Source organism: Rhinopithecus roxellana, chromosome 21, assembly GCF_007565055.1.
Source record: "Rhinopithecus roxellana isolate Shanxi Qingling chromosome 21, ASM756505v1, whole genome shotgun sequence".
NCBI classification, from domain to species: Eukaryota; Metazoa; Chordata; class Mammalia; order Primates; family Cercopithecidae; genus Rhinopithecus; species Rhinopithecus roxellana.
Genome location: NC_044569.1, coordinates 78,222,879 through 78,244,689, shown reverse-complemented (window position 1 = coordinate 78,244,689; position 21,811 = coordinate 78,222,879). Strand labels below are relative to the sequence as shown.

General features: G+C 39.2%; 1 protein-coding gene across 1 annotated transcript in view; it reads left to right on the top strand.

Moving 5' to 3' along the window:
• Window positions 1–21,811, top strand: part of B4GALT6 (beta-1,4-galactosyltransferase 6) — a 65,191-nt gene that overhangs the window by 37,788 nt on the left and 5,592 nt on the right. Inside the window, exons 4-6 of the mRNA XM_010380798.2 lie at window positions 2,025–2,149; window positions 8,759–8,875; window positions 18,867–19,054. Coding sequence (XP_010379100.1) covers window positions 2,025–2,149; window positions 8,759–8,875; window positions 18,867–19,054 — 430 coding nt within the window. The remainder of the gene's footprint in view (window positions 1–2,024; window positions 2,150–8,758; window positions 8,876–18,866; window positions 19,055–21,811) is intronic.

Genomic DNA, 21,811 nt, shown 5'->3' with positions numbered 1-21,811 from the left:
GGGGTATGGATGGGGTTGGGGTGGAGGGCGGCGCACAACCCCGAGGAGTGTGAACTTTGGATACCTCAGGCATGGGGATAGTGATGGACAGAAAAAGCGCTCTCTATTGAGGGAAAGAAATAAAGCCTGTCTCTTGCCAGCACATATGCGTTGGAGATGGAAATTAAACTGCAAATGATGCTGGAGAAAACTGCTGACAATAATGATGATTACAGCTGTTGAAGCAATAAAGCTGGAAAAAAGACAAAAAATTTGGTTTAACGGTGCAGAAAGAATACCAGCTTCAGTTACTTATATGAACTGCTTATTATTTAGCCTAATTACTATCATTTTAGCAATCATGCATACTATTAAATGTATCAGATTTATTTGTGTAAATTTTATTTGATTACAGTGTTAGATTCCGTTCTTTGTCAGCTGAGTCATGATAGTCTGTACTTATGTTGACTGATCAATCTTACATTTTACTTACTCTTTCTCTGCAAGTTCATAGGTTTCTCTTTCTTTTAGATGAATCTGACCTTTCTAAGATTAGCTTGTTTGCGCATGTTGTCACACTGAAGGCTGAGTGTTTCGTTATAAAAGACTGCTTATGTTGTCAGTAGAACAGGCAGGCATTAGAAGATAGCAATTCTTTTTCTAACTTATTCTGGGAAACAGGTATTTCGATGTAAAATATTCTAGCATGCCTGCGTGGAGGCTACTGACAGTGCTGCCTGGTTAGGATGAAGTGGGGACAGGAAGAGAGGATATTGTGAAAACTCATAAAATATAGCGGGAGCAAAGAGGCTCTCTGGAGAGGAACTGAGTGTTTTTTATGTGAAATTGTGGCTACATGAAACTCAGAAGACTCGAAATGGGAAACCTCAACATTTGTTGGTTTGTATTTTATGAGATGAGGTCAGAGAGAAGAATTTGGCTGGAGGGCGCTCCAGAGCAATTTGTACCTATTTGGAAGTTAACAGATGACTTTAAAACTGCTAGAAGATGATCTGTAGTTTTGCTCCAATAGCCTTTTACATCCTGTTCTCTCTAACAGTGAAGTCATTGAATATAGCATTGCTTTGAAGGGATGTTAGTGATCAAGCAGCTATTTTAATTCAGGGGGAGATACAGAGACTTCCTGATTCTTAGTTCTGTTTTAGGGTTAATGCAAGTGGTTTTCTATTCAAGATTCGTTCCTGTTTCAATGGTATACATTAGAAAAGCTGCTAGTAAGAACACCTCCAGTAATGTCATATATTTGTTAATTTGGAGAATGAGTGCCTATTAGACCAGGAATATCTCAGAAGTAGTTTTTCAGTTTTGTATACCAAGGGGCCTGATATATGGTAAGTGCTCAGAATCAATGCTTTGAATTGTGTTTGCAAATTCCCTCTCTTAAGAAATGTCAGCAGGTAACAGTAATAGTAGCTAACATTTGTTGGTTGTATCTAATGCCTGACACTGCATATGATCCTTCACACAGGTGATTTCTTGGAATGGATACAACCACGTTGGGAGGCAGGCATTACTGTCCTTTTTACAGAGGTGGAAGCTTAGGCACAGAGAGGTTAAATAATTTTCCCAATAGACAGAAGCTAGGAATCAGTTCCCAGTCAATCTGACTGCTTATTTCATTAAGCACTGTGCTATATTGTGTCCCCTATGTTGAAAATGTTAAAATTAAAAATGGTATTAAAATATTTGAATAGTTGTTAAATTGCAGCGTTAAGTTATAATGACATGCAAACATTTTCCAAAGAATGTTAAATTATTCGATATGTTACCCAAAAGCAAAAAGGTTTTTAAAAAGAATTTGATTTTCTTTGGCTGATTTACCAAACACAGTAGGGTGACCATATATATTATCATTGAAACTAAAAGTGAAAGGGGGCGCTATTCATTATTTTGTGGTGGTAATAGGAATAAACTGTATTTTCCTGGCAACTAAGTTATGCCATCACCCTGCTGATTATTATTTGTTCTACTAGATCTTTGAGGCAAAAAATATTAAAACAATTTTTCACATTTTTAATTTGCAGGAGGATTCCTCAGTGTCAATGTAAGCGAAGTCAGTTTTGATGAAATTCATCAACTCTTCTCCAAGGATTTAGATATTGAGCCAGGGGGTCATTGGAGGCCAAAAGACTGTAAACCCAGATGGAAGGTGAGGTAAATTCTTTTCATAAGCAATTTGACTGTTACTATGTGCTTGATTCAAAATACAGAGACAAATGTCTTTAAGTCTTGATAAATTTAAAACATCAGTATTTTTGTCTTTAATGTTTACTATTTATAATTCAAATGTGATTTAAGTGTTAACGTGTGAAGACTGTAAATGCACCTGTGTAGATACAAAATAGATGCTCGGTTCATTCTCTTTGAGTTCCTGGTAATAAATACGTGACTTGAGTTTGGCTTGGAAGATAGATTTTTTCTGTTGTTCTGTTCTGTTTGGAAGAGAGGCTGTGAGTTCCCTGCCTCCTGCAGCTGTCCCTAATGATTACTGACACCTGCAAGCATAGCCTCACCAATTTCTGGAATCGTGAGAACTCACTCGGAGGATATTAATATCCTGATTTTCAGTTTGGTCTGGCGTTGGGGTCTTCAAGCTGTGTTTCTCAGAATCCAAGATTATAAAGAGGCTGCTCAGAGATCACTGTGGGACTTGAAAAGTTGGACTTTGGGCTCTTCTTGGCTTCAGAAGGCACAGCCCAAGCTTTCAGTCTTTTTGGTATGTCAGAATTCTATTCAATGTTTTGTTTGAAAAACTGTAAGGGGGTGGGTTTGCCTCTGCTGCTTTTGAAAAATTGAAAGCCATAATTTAAGCCAGACTTGCCCTCAAAGCTGTGAAATTGGTTAATAAGTGCATATTCATCTAATGTTATTACGTTTGAGTAAGAAATAACATTTATGTAATTCCAATGAAAACTACAACTGATTAAATCAAATGTTATTTCCTAAAGAATTGTGATATAATCTTGATCTGGAGACAGTTTCAGTTTTCTCTTTTAAAACATTAGTATACTTCTAGAATATTTGTGTGTTCACTTCCCCCTGACAAAAAAACCCCCACTGGTAGGAAGGAAAATCACATGCTGTTAAACTCATGAAAAAGACCCTCTGACTTCATCTACCATGAACTCTTTGTGTTTGAAGATGTGTTATTATTTGTATCTGTATTCCCAACACAGAGCACATTGTCTTGTGTGAGTTAAGCACTAAACACAGTTTTGTTGAATTAACTCTATAAGGCAAATAAAAGCCTTTTTGGCCTTGTTACAAATGATTCAATAAATGGTCAGCTTTCTTATTGCCTTGAACAAGTTGTGAAGCTGCTTAAATGGATTCCAGTACCAATTTTAGCAAAACATTTTATTTTATAATTACCTTACACTATTTCTCAGATCAGATTCATTTAACAAATGAATCTCTTCATATTTCTTGATTTTCCTCACATTTGTATCTATATGAAATGCAGCCCAATTTATGTACATTCCATCTTTTAAAAATATCCTGGGCACGTAAATTATTTTTAACATTTGGGTATTGAGGGTGTATATTGAATGCTAATAGAAAAAGAAGCACACTCAGTCACCGAGGCTGTGGGATAGCACGGAGGTTGATACTCAGATAGTTGTTTGTACAGGATATGGCACACCCCTCAGGTGTGCTCTACTAGTAGCATGCTAGTAGAACAGTTTGGGATAGGAAAAATGAAGTATTCTTGTCCCGTTTCCAGTGATCTATACCAGATGGATTTTAAATTTTTTTATTTTCTTCTCATTTTCCAGGAGACTGGTGTATCACATGAGTAGTTCCTACTTAGAGATATTAGTAGACTATAAACTACATATGACTCAGTAGGTAACAGTATTGAAAAGAGTTCCTGGAAAGAAACTAATTCAGGGATCTAAGGTTCATACCTGTAATCCCAGCACTTTGGGAGGCTGAGGTAGGCAGATCACTTGAGGCCAGGAGTTTCAGACCAGCCTGGCCAACATGGTGAAACCTCATCCCTACTAAAAATACAATGGTGGCACATCCCAGCTACTCAGGAGGCTGAGGTGTGAGATTTGCTTGAACCTGGAATGTGGAGGCTGCGGTGAGCCGAGATTGCACCACTGCGCTCTAGCCTGGGTGAAAGAGCAAGACTGTCTCAAAATAAATTAACTTATTTTACTTAGGAACTTTATGATAATGCTGCTTTTATTTCAACTTTTAGCAAACCCTTCTCAGAATATAGTCTGTAGTTCAGAATTACACAACTAAAGGTATGAAAGGAATTTTGGAGATTATTCAGAAGTGAGCTATATTCACATAAATATTATATAACTATCATCTCACTAAATATTTAGTTACACAGTTTCTCCCCCTACCCGTCCCTACCTGCTTACTGATAATGTTCCATTCTCATATTGGAACAGTGGAGAGAGAGGGAAGTAAGAAATGACTAGATTTATGTTAAACATCTGTCATCAACTTGATTCTTAGTATTTGAGGCCCCTTTTTTAAATGAGAAAAATACCAGTGCAGTTAGTTGATGGCAAATTAAATAGAACTGAGATCTTTCAAAACTAGTAATTTCAGCTGGCCAACCTGGTGAGACCCCCCCGTCTCTACTAAAAATACAAAAAATTAGCTGGGCATGGTGGTGCAGGCCTGTAATCCCAGCTATTTGGGAGGCTGAGGCAGGAGAATTACTTGAACCCATGAGGCAGAGGTTGCAGTGAGCCGAGATCGTGCCACTGCATTCCAGCCTGGGCAACAGAGTGAGACTCTGTCTCAAAAAACAAACAAACAAACAAACAAAAAACCAGTAGTAATTTCAGCAATTCCTAGATATTCCTGAATGCTGCAGGTTTGAGTAGAAGATTTCTGCACAGGTTGGACACCTTATGGGGCAAGCTTGTATCTAAAGAACATGAGGATGCTTTGCAGGTCATTAAAAGTGAAGTGTTTACCTGTAACATTGACTTTCCATTCATATTTCAGATGGAGGGCTTGATGAACAACTTTGGTCTGTAACTTCCAGGCTTAAAGAACCAGGCAGCTGCTTGATGCTCTTGTCTACCCAGAGGCCTGGAGTTTCATTTGTAGTCCAATGTACCTCAAAGATGGGTCTTGGCCTCCCTGTTTCAGAACTACTTAAGGCATATGGTAAAAATGCTGATTTTTGGCCAGGTGTGGTAGTTCAAACCTGTAATCCCAGTGCTTTGGGAGACTGAGGCAGAAGGATCATTTGAGCCCAGGAGTTTGGTGCAGCTGTGATCACACCACTGTACTCCAGCCTGGGCTATGGAATGAAACCCCATCTCTAAAAGAAAAAAAAAAAAAAATGCAGATTCCTGAACTCAGTCCTCAAACATACTGTTTCTATTGGTGGGAAGGAACAAGAACTTGCATGTTTGACCAAGGGCTTCCAGTTTGAGAATTACTCCTGTAGGTGCTGGAAATTGGGAGGAATAGGAAGATGGAACTAAAAACACTGAAGGAGAATGAGGGTTTACCAGCTTCTGCTTACTCAGTGGCAGATAGCTAGATTTACCTTAAGGTTACCAAGCCTAAAGCTATGTCATTTAGGGACACCGTAGCTGGTGGTGTGCTGAAAATTTGAAAGTAGGACAGAAACTTGGTGGGAGAAATTGATGTGATACACATTTTTCTTGATGATCTCCTCATGGCGTATATAGGAGAAAATAAGCAAGGGAAAAAATGGTGCATATGTTCAGCAAGATTTGTGATTTTAAAGTAGGAGCAAACTGAATGGAATAATTTTACTTGATCAAGAGGTGGTGAGGAGAGATTCAGGAGGATGAAGTGTTGTTTTATCAGAAGATAATGACCAGATGTTCTCGGTCTCCACTGGAGGTGTATCAACAAGAGAGTGGCTCAAACAGCAAATTACGGCACATAGAAGAAAGAATGTCCCGAAACAGGCTATTAAGCCTTAAAATAAATGAGCACAGAACACTGAGATATTTTCTAGACAAAAAATTGTAAACTATGCAGGACATCCTTCCACAAACACAAGAACTGATGTGCCAGATGAATTTTTAAGATATTGTTTAGCTTTACTTTAATAAAAGCTTTGCTTTAGACTTATCACATATTCACAATCTTTAATAACCCTCTCATTAAAATTTGGACATCCGTTTACTGTTAGCACATTAGATTAGCTTATTTGAATTTACCAAGACACTGGTTAATTTATTATTTTCATTACTGTCTCACTTTCCTTATAAGATTAAAAAAAAAAACTCTTGATATTTAAATACTTCATTGAAGAGGTTATTGTATTGGGAGCTAGAACTTTACCTTTTATTTATCCTTGTATGTTCAGCTCATCACTCAGTCTAATTGTCTTTAATTAATATGCACTGTCTTTAATCGGGCCTCTGTAGCCATTTAATAATTTCTTCCCTCAAATATCTATAATTGGCGTTAACTGCTTTTACAGCTCATTGACATTATGTCATAGGTGGCCAACTCGTGGCCAACTTCCAAATCAAGAAGGGCAGGCTTGACTTATTAAGCTACATGTTATCACATGGATATGCTTTAGATAAGGTCAGTAGTGGGATATGTACTCACCATCTAACCCCTTTTATTCCTTTTACTTTTCATAGCACTTTCCTATCCTAAAAGCAAATCCCTGAGCTGGGTTGGCAGTTGTTTTGATTTGGGAATTCCTTGAATGTGCCAGCCATGGGCACTGAAGCCCAGCAGTAAGTCCCGTCTCAGTATATAGTTCCAGTACAGTTGGCAGCCATTGTGCAGGGGCAGGAAGGAGGTCTTGGGTGTTGGGCGGGTGTTGCTGGGGTAACCTCGTGGTCCTCAGGCTCCTGAGCCAAGAGAGACCTTTAAACGGGAGTGGAACCCAAAGTTGGGCTGGCAAGGGCACCAGACCTCTTTTGTTCGTACCATTTGCTAGACAGATATGCCGTAATTAATATAATCATGAAAACGTCAGCCTCATAGCAGCCATTGTCTCTCTTTTTTTTTTTTTTTTTTTTTTTTTTGCTATCCCATCAGCGTTAGGGGAAAATGAATGGTGGAGTTTGTAGTTTAGACATCTTCAGTTTTACTAAATCATTTTTTGTTCTCTTTATAAATGAAAATATTTGAATAATTTAAAAATGTCTGCCATCTATGATCCTGGTAATAATATAAAATACACGGTTAAGTATTATTTTTGTTTGACGATGTCTAATATCAGGTCCTGATTTTAAAAGGATTAGGTGCACAACTTATGCATTCTCAATTATTTGCATTTATTCATTTATTAATAAACTTTATTTGGTATAGATAAAATTTTAGTAAATCATAGATTTAATGTTCTTTCACAGTATTCTGTTACAACCAGTTTAGATTGTATATTTTAAAAATCCAGATTATAGAGTAACACAGAGGTATTTTGGTTAGATATACTTTCACTGTTGTCTTTTTTTGAAAATCTAATGATTTGGAATTTATGATCTGTGGAAAACTTGCTTTAATTTCAGTTTTATTAGAAAATTCACAATAATAATAAAGCTAGCTCAGCTAGGAAGTTGCTGAGAAAAGTAATTTAGAAAACACTTTAGGTTTTTCAAAGGCAAAATCTAAATTGTAAGGAGATATAGATTGTATGACAAAGTTTGGATCCAAGAAATGGAGGATTTGAATTAGTGATGATTGATGATTATTCCTTTATTCCTGTATTACATTAAAACATTTTATATAGATGGTGTTTTTAAGTGTTGGGTTTGAGAATTACATTAGGTTTTTTATTTCATATTAGAAGAAAGATTAACATACTAAAACTATTTTCATTTCTATGTACGTGTTTTTTCTTTTGCTTTTTGGATGAGAACAAATTTCTTTGATTGATAAAGAACAAATTTCTATGCTGCTTACGTCTTTTCTTGTTATGGATTGTTGCCAACCTCATTTTAAACTGAATATTATCCTACCACTGAAATACATTTTAAAAATGTATCAAAAAATTAATTCTGCATTTTGATTAAATGAAAAATATTATATTATCAAACTTCATGTGTATTTTGGGGCAATGTCATGTATCAGTGAGGTTTTCTTGTATGCTATGGCTGGAACCCCATGTTTGAAGATTTTGGTTTCTATTATATTTCTGAAAATATCTCTAGGACAGAGAAACCATGTGTAAGATAGTAGATATTCAAGTGAAATGCCTTTTAAATTCAATTCAAAATCCAGAAAATTATTATTTAGGATCTACTCTAAAACCAAGAAGTTACTCTTACGATACATTCCCCTCCCTTACTTTTCATGCCCAGTTGATAGCCAAATCCTGCTAGCTTACCTCTTAGATGTGCTGAAAACCCATGTGCTTCTCTTCTCCTTTATCCTCCTCTTAGTTTAAGCTACCATGACCTCTTTTCTCAACAGCTGTGTTAATTGCCTAACCAACTTTTTGGTCTTCTCCAATCTGCTCTCCGTACTGCCACCAAAGTAGTCTTTGCAGTCACCACATCTGATTTATCACTCTTTCAAAATCCTTGAACAATTTCTCGTGGTGTTCACAGGTTAAGGACCACAATCCTTAGAAAACCCTTCAGAGCCTCGTCTACCCCTCAGCTTTATAAGATGCATGCAGCAAGGGCTTTTTCCGTGTTTGCTTAATGCTGTAACTCTGATGAGAAAATTTATAAGGGCATGGCTTTAAAACCATGAGAAGTTTTCAAGGATTAATTTTTATACTGACCTCTAGGATGTGCTACTGTATTTATTTACATACATGACTTTTGTTTTAAAGGTGGCAGTTCTTATTCCGTTCCGTAATCGCCATGAACATCTTCCGATCTTTTTCTTACATTTGATTCCAATGCTCCAGAAGCAGCGGCTGGAATTTGCCTTTTATGTCATTGAACAGGTGAGAATACTTTTCACAGTGGTCACTAAGTATACTAGAATCTAAACTCTTAGATTTGGTTAGATTAAACATGTTAGTAGTTTAGGATTAATAAGGTAAGTCAAATTCTTTGTTTCCTACTTGGGTGAAATTACATTTTGGATTGGGCCTATATATTTCTTATGATAGTAATTTGGTCAAATGAGTTAATTAGCAATCATGTTTCACTTTAGTATGATAGCCTCGTTATATTTTAATGACATTCTAAATATTGGATTGTCGATCTCTGGTTTTTAAAATAGCTATACAGCTGATACTTACCTTACAGGATTAAATGTGTCTCTGACGTGTAGTATTATTCCTTTTTATGTTTTCATTAGGCTTATGATCTTTGTTTAGTTTTGAAAACCTGTGTAAAGTTTCATTGAACTGAGAAACTGCTTATTTTCTAATTTAGGCTACTTGGCAGCATTTAGACTCATGTACAGACATCTGGACTCATAACTGGTGCAACTCAAAGTTCTTTTCTAAATTATACCAAAGCACCCCACAGTCACCTCAGCTATATTCGCAGTGTTTGATTTGAAAAAACATTTCAGTTTATGACCCATGAATTTAACTACAGAAAAGGAAGGAAAGTTTTTTTTTCTTTTTTTAACTCAATAGCAAAGCATAGGTTATTCTCGATTGAGGATATCTTTGTACTGTGGGGTAGTTGCTGGCTATCCCTGAAAATCAATATTGGATTAACTTTGTTAGGTAATCAGAGACACCTAAATGAGAGCCAGTTATTAAGCCTAAAAACAAAAAGTAGTATACATTAAACATTTTCTGTCCTGTTTTCAGTTTTTCATTTTCAAAGTCATCTTTCTTGGTAGAGGAACCTTGACTGTTTCTGTTGTAGGATATAGACCCAACTCTACAGTTGGTAAGTAAATATGCATCCAGTGAGCTGACAGGTCAAAAAAAAAAAAAAAAAAAAAAGCGTACATTACATGGAAGACTAAACAATGTGATGCCCAAGATCCCTTCCAAATTTGAGATTCTATGATTCTTTGAAAGAGATAACCAGGTGGAGAATGGAATTTTAAAATATTGTCAAAAAAAAAGCTGATTTCTTTCGTTTCTGAACAGAGGCTCTCAAAGCGGAATACATCATAATTCTTTAACATAGTTAATTCAAATAGAATTGAAATGACCCTGACTTACTTTTTGTAGTCTTTGTTTAAAGGCTATAAAGTGCATATATAAAGAAAGAATTTGGCCTGGCATGGTGGCTTATGCCTACAATCCCAGCACTTTGGGAGGCCGAGGCAGGTGGATCACAAAGTCAGGAGTTCAAGAACAGCCTGGCCAGGATGGTGAAACCTCATCTCTACTAAAACTACGAAAATTAGCCAGGCATGATGACGGGCGCCTGTAATCTCAGCTACTTGGGAGACTGAGGCAGGAAATTGCTTGAACTGAGGAGGTGGAGGTGGCAGTGAGCCAAGATTGCACCACTGCACTTCAGCCTGGGCGGCAGAGTGTCTCAAAAAATTAAAAAAGAAAGAAAAAAAGAAAGAATGTAATTTTCTACATTATTTCTAAACATGGATAGAGTGGTGTTTTGGAAACCTAAAAAAGATCTGATAGCACCTGAAGACCAGTTCTCCATGCCAGCTTGTATCACTTTGGTATTGTCACCTCATATTTCACATTTAAGTGTATGTGATAGATGGTAATTTTCTGTTAATGTATACTGACCTTTCCAATTGCTTTACATCATTGCCAGCACTTGGTATGGTCAGTCTTTTTAATCGTAGCCATTTTAGTGGGTCTGTGGTAGTATCTTATTTCCCTGATTACTAATGTTGATCATCTCTTCATGTACTTATTTGCTACCCATAGGCCTTCTTCGGTGAAGTTTCTGTTCAGATCTTTTGCTCATTTTTCAATTGAGTTGTCTTTGTTTTACTGAGTTGTAAGAATTCTTTATATATTTTAAATACAAGTCTTTTGTAAGACATACGTTTTGCAAATATCTTATAGTCTATGGCTTGCCTTTTTATTTTTTTGACTTTTTTGGAAAGCAAGTTTTAAATTTTGATGAAGTCCAATTTATTGATTTTTGTTTTTATAGCTTGTGCTTTTTGTATTATATTTAAGAAATTGTTCTCTATGATTTTCTCATTCTTCCAGAAGCTTAATAGTTTTAGCTCTTACACTTAGGCTAATCATTGAGTTAATCTTTTTTTTTTTTTTTTTTGAGACGGAGTCTCGCTCTGTCGCCCAGGCTGGAGTGCAGTGGCCAGATCTCAGCTCACTGCAAGCTCCGCCTCCTGGGTTCACGCCATTCTCCTGCCTCAGCCTCCCGAGTAGCTGGGACTACAGGCGCCCGCCACCTTGCCCGGCTAGTTTTTTTTTGTATTTTTTAGTAGAGACAGGGTTTCACCGTGTTAGCCAGGATGGTCTCGATCTCCTGACCTCATGATCCGCCCGTCTCGGCCTCCCAAAGTGCTGGGATTACAGGCTTGAGCCACCGCGCCCAGCCCATTGAGTTAATCTTTAGATATGATATGAGCTAAGAGTGAAGTTTCATTTAGTTGTTTCATCACCACTTGTTGAAAAGACTTTTTACCATTGAATTGCTTTAGCACCTTTGTTGAAAATCACTTAACATATACATGTCATATGTATGCAGGTCTGTTTCTGGTCTCTGCTTTCCAGTGACTCTGCTTGTCAGTTTCTACTAAAAAGTCCGCTAGGCTTTATTTCCTTAGTTTTCAATAGATAAGTAACAGTATAAATGATAGACAAAGTTACCTGGCTTGTATTATTAGATACTTTTATCTTTTCTTTTGGTAGAAAATACTCAGAAAAATTTTTGTTTTTAAGATGGAGTCTCTCTCTGTCGCCCAGGCTGGAGTGCAATAGCGCAGTCTGGGCTCACTGCAACCTCTGCCTCCCAGGTTCAAGCGATTCTCCTGCCTTAGCCTCCCAAGTAGCTGGGATTACAGGATCATGTTCGGCTAGTTTTTGGAAAATACTCAAATTTTTATTCCTAAGATGGTTATAGTTTCTCCAGTTCCTTTATTCTAAATCTGCCTTTTTTTTTTTTTAAAGTTTCTCACTCTTAGCTTTTTACCTCTGCTTTTTCTCCATGGAAATGCTTGGTATTTAACATAACATACCATACTTCTGTGTGTGTAAATTATCCTTTAAGTTTTGTGCCTTACGTACTTTTTAATGTAATAGTCCATATTGTGAAATGTGACTTTTTTTACCTAACAAGTAAAAATTTTTATCTGCTTTCATGGTAGCTGTAGTTGTAGATTTGTAGATCAGTAGGAAAGTGCTGGTTTCCTTTGTGTAAACTTCAATTCTGCATAATGTATTGAGAGGTGAGAGAGCTGTCTCTGTGGTTTGTTTGTTTGTTTTAAGACGGAGTCTCGCTCTGTTGCCAGACTGGAGTGCAGTGGCGTGATCTCGGCTCACTGCAACCTCTACCTCCTGGGTTCAAGTGATTCTCATGCCTCAGCCTCCCAAGTAACTGGGACTACAGGCATGTGCCACCACACCCAGCTAATTTTTGTATTTTTAGTGGAGAGAGAGTTTCTCCATGTTGCCAGGATGGTCTCGATCTCCTGACCTCATAATCCACCTGCCTCAGCCTCCCAAAGTGCTGGGACTACAGGCATGAGTTACTGTGGCCTGTCTCTGTTTTTAAAGGCGTATTATTCTGAGAGTTGACCGGTTATTTGGTGTATGTGATGAAGCAATCTTTGCAAGGCAACTAAGGTCTGCATTTTTATTTTCAAACCTTTTAAGTCTGAGTCTCAGGCTTGATCAATATTAATTCAGGACCGTGTATTTGATAGAGTGAGGTTTTGAGCTAGAAACATCTTCACCATATTTGAAATAGAAAAGTAATTTTTCTGCCATACAGGTACCCAGGGAGTGCTAAGCAATTGAAGAGCAGCTCAGGAATTCTAGTGAAATATGGAGGATGGACATGGGTTCACTACTTCTTTCCAAACTCCTAAAATGAGAGTGAAAGAAAAAAAACTTTTGAAAAGTTATTAAACCTCAAGGACAGAAAGTCGTGGGTGAGAGATTTTCACACATTTCTGTTAAGTCAGGAAGCAGATGGAGTGCCGACGCCTAGCAGAACAGGGGATGTGCAAACCCACGTGCTTGTAGAGGGTGATGTGACAAGACTAGAGTCAATTTGCTGGACACACCTCTGTCTCAGTGCTGTCACTGAAGGTAGGCTGAAGCACTGCGCTAAAGTAAGGAGATTGTTTAAAAGTTTGACTACAAAACAGCCACATTCCCAGTTGCTCATCTTTACTTGTACTGCCAGGTGATTACTCTGTTGTATCTTGTAGCAGCTTTTTCCAGTTGATCCTGTGGCAAAAGTGTAGCAGGAAGCTCCTGAGAGTGCTGATGCAGCTGTGTGGTAGGGCCTAAAACCAGGGGGATTGAGTACGTCTGCATGCTGATCTTAGGGACCCCAGGCCTTCCCTGTCTGGCCTTTTGAAGCCAACAGCCAGATGTGAATCCCCCCACCCCTCAAGCTGTGGCAGGGCATAGTGGTGTCTTCGCTAGAGAAATAAATTAACTCCAGGAAAAAGAGTCCAAATCTGATATTTGAAGGTCTCTAAAGGAAAAGGCCAGCCTGTCACTTTATCAGCTCCCTGCAGCCCAGTTTCCTTCATTCAACAAAAGGAATATGGCAGTGAACAAACCAGACAAGGCCTCTTCTTTTGCTGGCCCGGAAGGACAGGCAGTAGTAAATCATTGTGCAGTATCTCCATGGCGCTCAGGGCAGAGAGTGGTAAGGGCAGGTAGAGGTGCCCTTTTGTGCAGAGCATTTGGGGAAGGCCTCTCTGGGGAGGTGAGATCAGAGCATCCTGGAATGATGTAAAGGAGAACGCCATGCTGATGTAGAGGCTGTGCACTCTGGAGAAGGCAGAAGAATACGTGGTGTGTTTGAGCAAAGAGGTTGGTTGTCGCCAGAGCATCAGCTGAAGAACATTCTGGGGAGGAAATCAGAGAAGCAAATAAGGAAGTGCAGGGTGAGGGCTTGGATTATCCTGTGTTAGGTAGATTAAGTCACTCGTCTACGTAAAACCTTCTGGATAAAGTGATGTTTTAGAAACCTAAAGAAAGTCTGGTAACACTTGAAGACCAGTTCTCCATGCCAGCTTGTACCACTTTTGGTATTGTTACCTCATATTTCACATTGAAATGTATGTGATAGGTGGTAATTTTGTATTAATGTGTACTGACCTAATGTAAGTCTCTCCTCCACTTAAAACCCTCCACTGCCTTCTGGAGGGTCTTAAGTAGAGGAGCAACTTAATCTAAGTTTACAAAGTGACTCTGGCTACTGTGTTAAGAATAAGCTGTAGAGGGACATGGCTAACGCAAGGAGAGCATTAGACAGCTTTAGCAGTTGTCCGGGTAGGAGATGGTTACCATTTGGGCAGCTGTGGTCGTGGAGGAGGTGGTGAGCAGTGGTTGGGTTTCGGCCATCTTGGGTTTTAAAGTGGTATGAGTTGCCGATGAATTGGATATGTAGCCTGAGTGATGGAGAAAAGTCAAACATGATGCCAGGGTTTTTGTCCTGAATAAAGAAAGGCATTGCTGCTTCCTGAGCCGTGCCTACTTTTGATTGTTGTTTCAGTTTGGTTCAGGGATGTGTGTGTGTCTGTGCTTATAAGAGTCAAGAGTGGTTTGCAGTAATACTTGCATATGTATTCCTCTTCATACGGGAGGTGGGCAGGGAAGTGCTTGGTAGAGAAGGGTGGGTCCCTGGTGAAGGCTTCACTGCCGGATCTGTCCCATGGACCTAGGTGAGGACAAGCATTTCTGTTTTCATGCCCAACTGTTGCATTTCCCAAGACCACCCTGGCCTATCACGCCCCCATCCTGTGCCTATAACAGCCCCCGAGATCCTGGCAGGAAGAGACACAAGCAGGTGGATGTCGAGAGGAACACACCAGCGGAAGAGCATACCACACCGGCAGACGCCGGCAGGCCATCAACTGGTGGAACAACACCAAGTTTGACCAGGGCTGTTGGAGGAGAGCCCGGCCTCTGAGCAGCCCAACTCCAGGGGAAAACCACCTTCCCGCTCCATCTCCCTCTGGCTCCCCATTCATCTGCTGAGAGCTACTTCCACTCAATAAAACCTTGCACTCATTCTCTAAGCCCCCATGTGATCTGATTCTTCCAGTACACCAAGGCAAGATACGGGATACAGGAAGCCCTCTGTCCTTGTGATAAGGCAGAGAGTGTAACTGAGCTGATAAACACAAGCCACCTTTGGACAGCTAAACTGAAAGAACATACTGTGTGTAACACAGGCCCACTGGGGCTTCAGCTGCAAACATTCACCCCTAGACACTGCTGTGGGCTCAGAGCCCCACAACCTGCCCGTCTGCCTGTTTCCCCTAGAGGTTTGAGTAGCAGGGCACTGAAGAAGCAAGCCACACCCCCATCGTATACCCTGTGAGGGACATAAGGGAACTTTTCCCATTTCACCCTCACCTGTTGAGTGCCTTATTCTCCAACATGATTGGGCAAGTCAAGGATCCCCAGATAGCTGAAGAAATCCTCCACAGGAGGAGACAAATCTAAGCCAAAAAGGAAGGTGTAGAAAATACAGAGAATGGAAGAAGCAGAGGAAATCTTGAAAAAGAACAAAAACTCATCATCAGGATCTATAATGAGGGAAGGAAAGATAATCTATGGAACAGAAATAGTATATCATGAAGAATAATCAGAGAATAAGAAAGTTATCGAAAAAATGAAAATAACTAAAACAAAACTTTCAATAGAATGGCTGGAAGATAAAATAACTCCCCCAAATAGAACCAAAGCTAAGGAAATGAAAGAATCTATCTAAGAGTACCAGTATGTCATGGAAGTAACCACCCTCTAAGGTGGCCCCCAGGGGTCTTTGCCTCCTTGTAATCAGACCCGGTGTAGTCTCTTCCCACAGCGAATAAGGACTGCTTTGCATGGGGAGCCACATACTGTGGGAGGGACAGTACATGGCTTTAGAGGCTAGGTCATAAAAAACGTTGCTGCTTCCGCCTTGATCTCTTGGATCAGTTGCTCTTGGGGAAGGCTGCTGCCCTGTCATATGGATGCCCAAGCAGCCCTGTGGAGAAGAGCCGGCTTGCCAGCACCATCTCACAGCCATGCGAGTGAGTCACCTTGGAAGTGGATCCTTCTGCCCCTAGTCAAGCCTTCCAATGTGTCCAGCTGCCCAGCCTTCAGTCTTCCAGCTGAGGCCCTGAACTTAATGGAGCAGAGTGGAGATGCCTCCACTCTGCTCCCAGAATTCCCTCTCCCCAGAAGCCATCAGCATGATAAATGATTATTTTATTCATTCATTCATTCATTCATTCATTCATTCATTCATTCATTCGAGAGGGTCTCTCTGTTGTCCAGGCTAGAGTACAGTGATGCAATCTCGACTCACTGCAGCCTCGACCTCCGGGGCTCAAGCTATCTTCCCACCTCAGCTTCCTGAGTAGCTGGGACTACAGGCATGTGCCACCATGCCTGGCTAATATTTCTATTTTTTGTAGAGTTGGGGTTTCACCATGTTGCCCAGGCTGAGACTATTGCTTTTTTAAGCCACTAAATTTTGCTATGATTTGTTACACATCAGTAGATAGTTAGTAACATTCACTAATCAAGATACTGTAAAAAATACAGCAGAAAAAAATTTGAGGGGAGTGAGAGACAAATGACCACAGACCATGAGAAAATTTCCCCAAAGTGAAGGTGGGAATCTTTAGATTAAAGGGGCCCCACGTGCACACATGCGTAAGATACAAATCTGCCTTGAAATGTATTATTTTAAAATTTTAAAATACAAATGGAAAACAGAAGATACTACAAAAGTTTTAGAATGCTGGGAATTCTAGGAAAAATGACAAATGAGTATGAATCAGAAACCTATGAACATTCTCAGCAATACTGGAAAATTTTTTTTTCCTGGAATTTTTTACCCAGTCAAAATGACAAATGTGAGAGTAGACTGATGGCATTTTCAGTCATCGATTGGCTAAAAACGTATTTTCCATGGGTCTTTACTTAGGAAGCTCCTGAAGAATGTGCCTCAGCAAATTGAGAAAGCCAAGGAAAAGGTGTGGGTGATTTAGGGAGTGAAGATGACCCAGGTGATGTTCACACATGGTCTGGAGAGGGTAAGGGAGAGTTGGGCTTGAGAGATGGAGAAGGAATTGATAGATGATTTGATGTGTTTGAATGATTACATCAATTATTAATAGGTATAGGGCGTATTTCTTGGGACTTTTGTACAAAGTAATAATACAGTAGTTACATAGAAAACTATAGTTACTCCCAGTTTGCAAAAGAAAACAGAATCTGTTCATTACTGAAGAAATGTTAAATATTTACATAGTCCTAATAATGTAAATTCTTGATTTAACCAAAAATTATGATAAAACTGTATTGGGAGATTAGAGGTAGGGGCAAGAGGTGTGGTGGTTTAACTCCTCCACTACCATGATAAGAAGTCAAGAGACAGTGTCTAAAGTGAAAGAAGCAAGAAATATCGGGACTCTAATTTCCTCAAAATATGTAGATAAATACCAGAATAAACGGGAAGAGTTGAAATGTATTGCTCTTGGGGGATGGAGATGGATTAGATATGGAACTTTTTATTTCTGTTATAAGCCTTTGAGTGTTATGTCCACGTTTAATAAAAACGATTTTTAAAACCTTAGAGGAAAGTAGTTTGTTAAAGCAGATGTTGATGTACTAGTCATAACATCATAATTTAACTCCCTTTTCTCTTTATTCTATTTCACTGGTGAAAAAAGAGGCTGTAAAAAATAGTGACTTCTATTACCTCAAGTTAGTGTAAGGCCTAGGACTGAAAATTAGTAAGTTTTCACTCTTGAGGCAGCGCTCTGATGATGACTACAATGTGTGTCTCATTCACTTCTGTAATAATCCTTTTTTTAATATATTTTAGAAATGGTTTTGATAAGTGTTGCTAAGACATTGGTAAATGCTCTTTAATTTTCTTTAGATGCAGAATGAAGGGTTTTTATTGCCTTCATATATGCAATAAATATTCATATATGCAAATAAATGCAGTGCACCTTAATATATGTTCACTGATAAATAAAGGAAAATGGTTATAATATAGGGAGTTGGGTTCTGTTTAATAAAATTCTGTTTTTTGTCCTTTAGAATGCCCTTAATCTTATCATAAGCAATAATAGAAACTATTTATTGCCCATGTACTTTAATGTATTTTCTGTAATAATAAAGGAAAATGGTTGTAATAAAGGAAGTTTGGCTTTGTGTAATAAGTTCCAATTGTTTTTTCTCTAAAATGCTCTTGGTATTTATTATAAGCATTAATAATAGGAAGTTAGACCTCCCTGGTGTTGGTACTTTAGAGAAGGGTCACTGTTGAGTCATTTCCACTTTCCTCTTCTCTTAGTCTTGACAGCATATGGCAAGCTCCACTAAAAAAATAAAACCTATATTATCTTTAATGACTTCTTTTCTCGCCACAAGTAATCTATATCCTGATGTATTTGAAGTAGAGCAGAAATATCAATTATATAAATGTGCTGATGTACCAGTGGACCACTGTTTTCTTCTATGTTGTTAAATTATAAAATAATATAGTAAGTAAATTTAAACAGTATGTTTGAAAATCCTGAAGTATGTTTATTATTTGTCTGTTTCATTTGGGTCTAATTATTGTAATCATTTGACCATAATGCAACAAGTTTGAAAAATAATAGAAAAAAGTCAGATGGGGGCCCGGTGTGGTGGCTCACGCCTGTAATCCCAGCACTTTGGGAGGCCAAGGTGGGTGGATCACGAGGTCAGTAGTTGGAGACCAGACTGGCCAACGTGGCGAAACCCTGTCTCTAGTAAAAATACAAAAAAAAGAAAAAAAAAAAAGTCAGATGATGAAGTGTGAGTACATTTCTATTTTTTTCTCTCGGTCTGCTCCATGAAGACTGGCACACAACCTTTTAACCGTGCGATGCTCTTCAATGTGGGCTTCAAAGAGGCCATGAAAGACAGTGTCTGGGACTGTGTAATCTTCCACGATGTGGATCATCTACCTGAAAACGACCGAAACTATTACGGATGTGGAGAAATGCCACGTCATTTTGCTGCAAAGCTGGATAAATACATGTATATGTAAGTAGTGTGCACTGTTCCTGATATTGTACGATGTAATTGCACAGTCATAGCATTGAAATGGTAGCTGCATTATGTCCCTAAATCTGAGAGAACTCAGGAACCCCAAGAATATCATCTTTAACTCTATCATGTCCTCCTGGGGAGCCAGGACACAGAGTGGCTTTTCGTTCCCGTGGGTGCTTCCTTAGACAGAAGTTTGAATGTGGTGTGGTGGGAAAGAGAACCTGGTTTCTGCAGTCAAACACACACAGATTTAAACTTGGGTTCTCACACTTACAATTCCAGGACTTATAGGTTAGTCACTTGCATCTCTGAAGGTGTATGCCTTGTTCACTGGGATGATAGATCCCATCCATATTGCTGCTGTGAGATCACATGTGCTCTGTGCCTGCTGTGTGGCAGGTGCATAACTCATCTTGACTCCTGTCTGCTCTCCCCCAGTGATGGTTTGGAGGGCCACAAAGTGCTGTTTGTCTTCTTCCTAAACTATGCATTCTTGACCTGCCCCTTCACAATAAGAAAAGCAAATCTTTTCCTTCTCTAATTGGAGATAATTTAAAATGTGAATAGTTATCAGAGCTGAGATAGTAATTTAAAAGGACACAAAAGAATGCAGGTCTAACCTGGGGAAGGGATCACAGTTTTCATTGGCTAATGGGAGTGGAGAGAAAAGAAAGCTTTTTGTTGATTAGGGCAGGAAGATGTTGCCTGTGTCACAGTTTTGCCTGGTGCTAATCAACAGAGTAGAGAGAAGCAAAAAGTCCGACACAAGGAGGAAAATAATGCTTGCTTCTTTCTTCTTCTTCCTCTTCCTCCTCCCCACTCCCGCTCCCCTCCTTCCCCCTCCCTGCTTCTTGCTCTTTCTTTCTTCCTGCTCCTCCTTCTCCACCTCCTCCTCCCTTTTTTTTTTTTTTTTTTTTTTTGCTAGTCATTGTTATCATTAGAAAACCTTTTTCTTTATTACCTCTGTATCTGAACTTTGAGTAGGGAGTTACCTTGAAGAAGGCCATCAAGGTTCACAGTCTGGTTCTTACCACTTCTGGAAACTTGATTTTGGTCGGTTTGCTAGAATCAAATTAGATACAGGGTAACGGATTTTCACACACACACACAAAATTGTAAAGGTCATATAAACTAGGAATTCTAAATTAATTTGTTGTTAAATTCTAAATTAATTTGTTTTTTGTCTAAATAATTTGTTAAGTTGTAAATGTCAATTTCTAATAAACAAAATACAGTTGACCCTTGAGTAATGCAGGGATTAGAGTGGTGACTGCCCTCCTCCTCCACCAGAATGCAGCTGAAAATCTAGTATAACTTTTTACTCCCCAAAAGCTTAACTACTGATAGCCTACTGTTAGCCAAAAGCCTTATCAATAATGTAAACAATTGAGTAACACATATTTTGTATGTTATGTGTATTGTATACCATATTCTTACTGTAAAGTAAGCTAGAGAGAAGATGTTATTAAGAAAATCATAAGGAAAGGGAAATATATTTACTGTCCATTAGGTGGAAGTGGATCATCCTAAAGGTCTTCATCCTCATCGTCCTCACATGGAGTAGGCTAAGGAAGAGGAGGGGTTGGTCTTGGGGTCTCAAGGGTGGCAAAGTAAAAGAGTTGAAGATGGAAAAGGAGGCAGGAGAGGCACATTCAATGTAACTTTTATTGAAAAAAAAATTGTGTATCAGTGGACTTGTGCACCTCAAACCTGTGTTGTTCAAGGGTCAACTGTATTCATATCTATCTAGACTAGTCCCTGGATTGGTTAGGCATCTTGGACGTTTGGATGGTAATTAGAATGTAGCTCAGGGAGAATGGCAGTAGATCACGGCCTGGGCTGGACAGTGCATAGACTTCAGCTGTGGGATGAAGCCTGGTGAAGCGTCCCTGCCCTACAGTGGTGGCCACACTGCTGCTGACCAGAGAACTCAGACCCTCAGGTGTGGTGTCTCTCCCACTTTGGACAGTGTAAGATAAACACTGCAAGAGTTTGACTTGTTGGATTTTGTTTTCTCTTCTTTAGTTTATCTGTTATACCTTCATTTTACCTAATAACTTTCCATTCTTTGTATAGTACAATTGATTATTTCCACTTAGAGCAGTAAATGGAATTGATGGGCTTGCTGATTTATATATGTCAGTAAACAGACACATTTATTCATATCTCCCTATCTGACAATCTCAGGTTTTTCCTAAACTACTAGCCTGGGCAAGAATAATCCATCTGATGTGGGAAGTACACGGTGCCAAGAAAGCTTATTGGCCCTGTGGAACCCCCAGCTAGTCTTACTAAAATACCAGAACACTAAGCTCCCAAGAGTGAGCCTTGAGAGGTCTCAGGAGAGTATGGTTGTCTTTAGGATCAGTGTTGCTATTATCATCTTGGAGTACCTTTGACCTAGGGTGAGGGCAAGACTGCTTTCTCCTACAACCCTAGGCTTCCATGAAGGAACTACTCTTCCTTGGTCTGTGTGCCACACAAGACCTCAGCTGGCAAACAGCACGTCCTTCTCAGAATGTGAGGCGAGTCTCTCTAACGAAAAGCTCCCTCCTCTGAGACAGCTTTGCTGCTTTGCTGTGGTCGCAGTCAGGTTTCCCTCAGCTTGATTTTTGGGTGCTGTCCATGGTCACGTTTTCTCTGCTCTGACATCTGCTCCCCAGGGACATGTTTCACTCCACGGGAATGTATTCAGGATTGCAGGTCTAGGGACGCTGCCTAAACGTCAGAAAGCCAATCTATACCTAAACA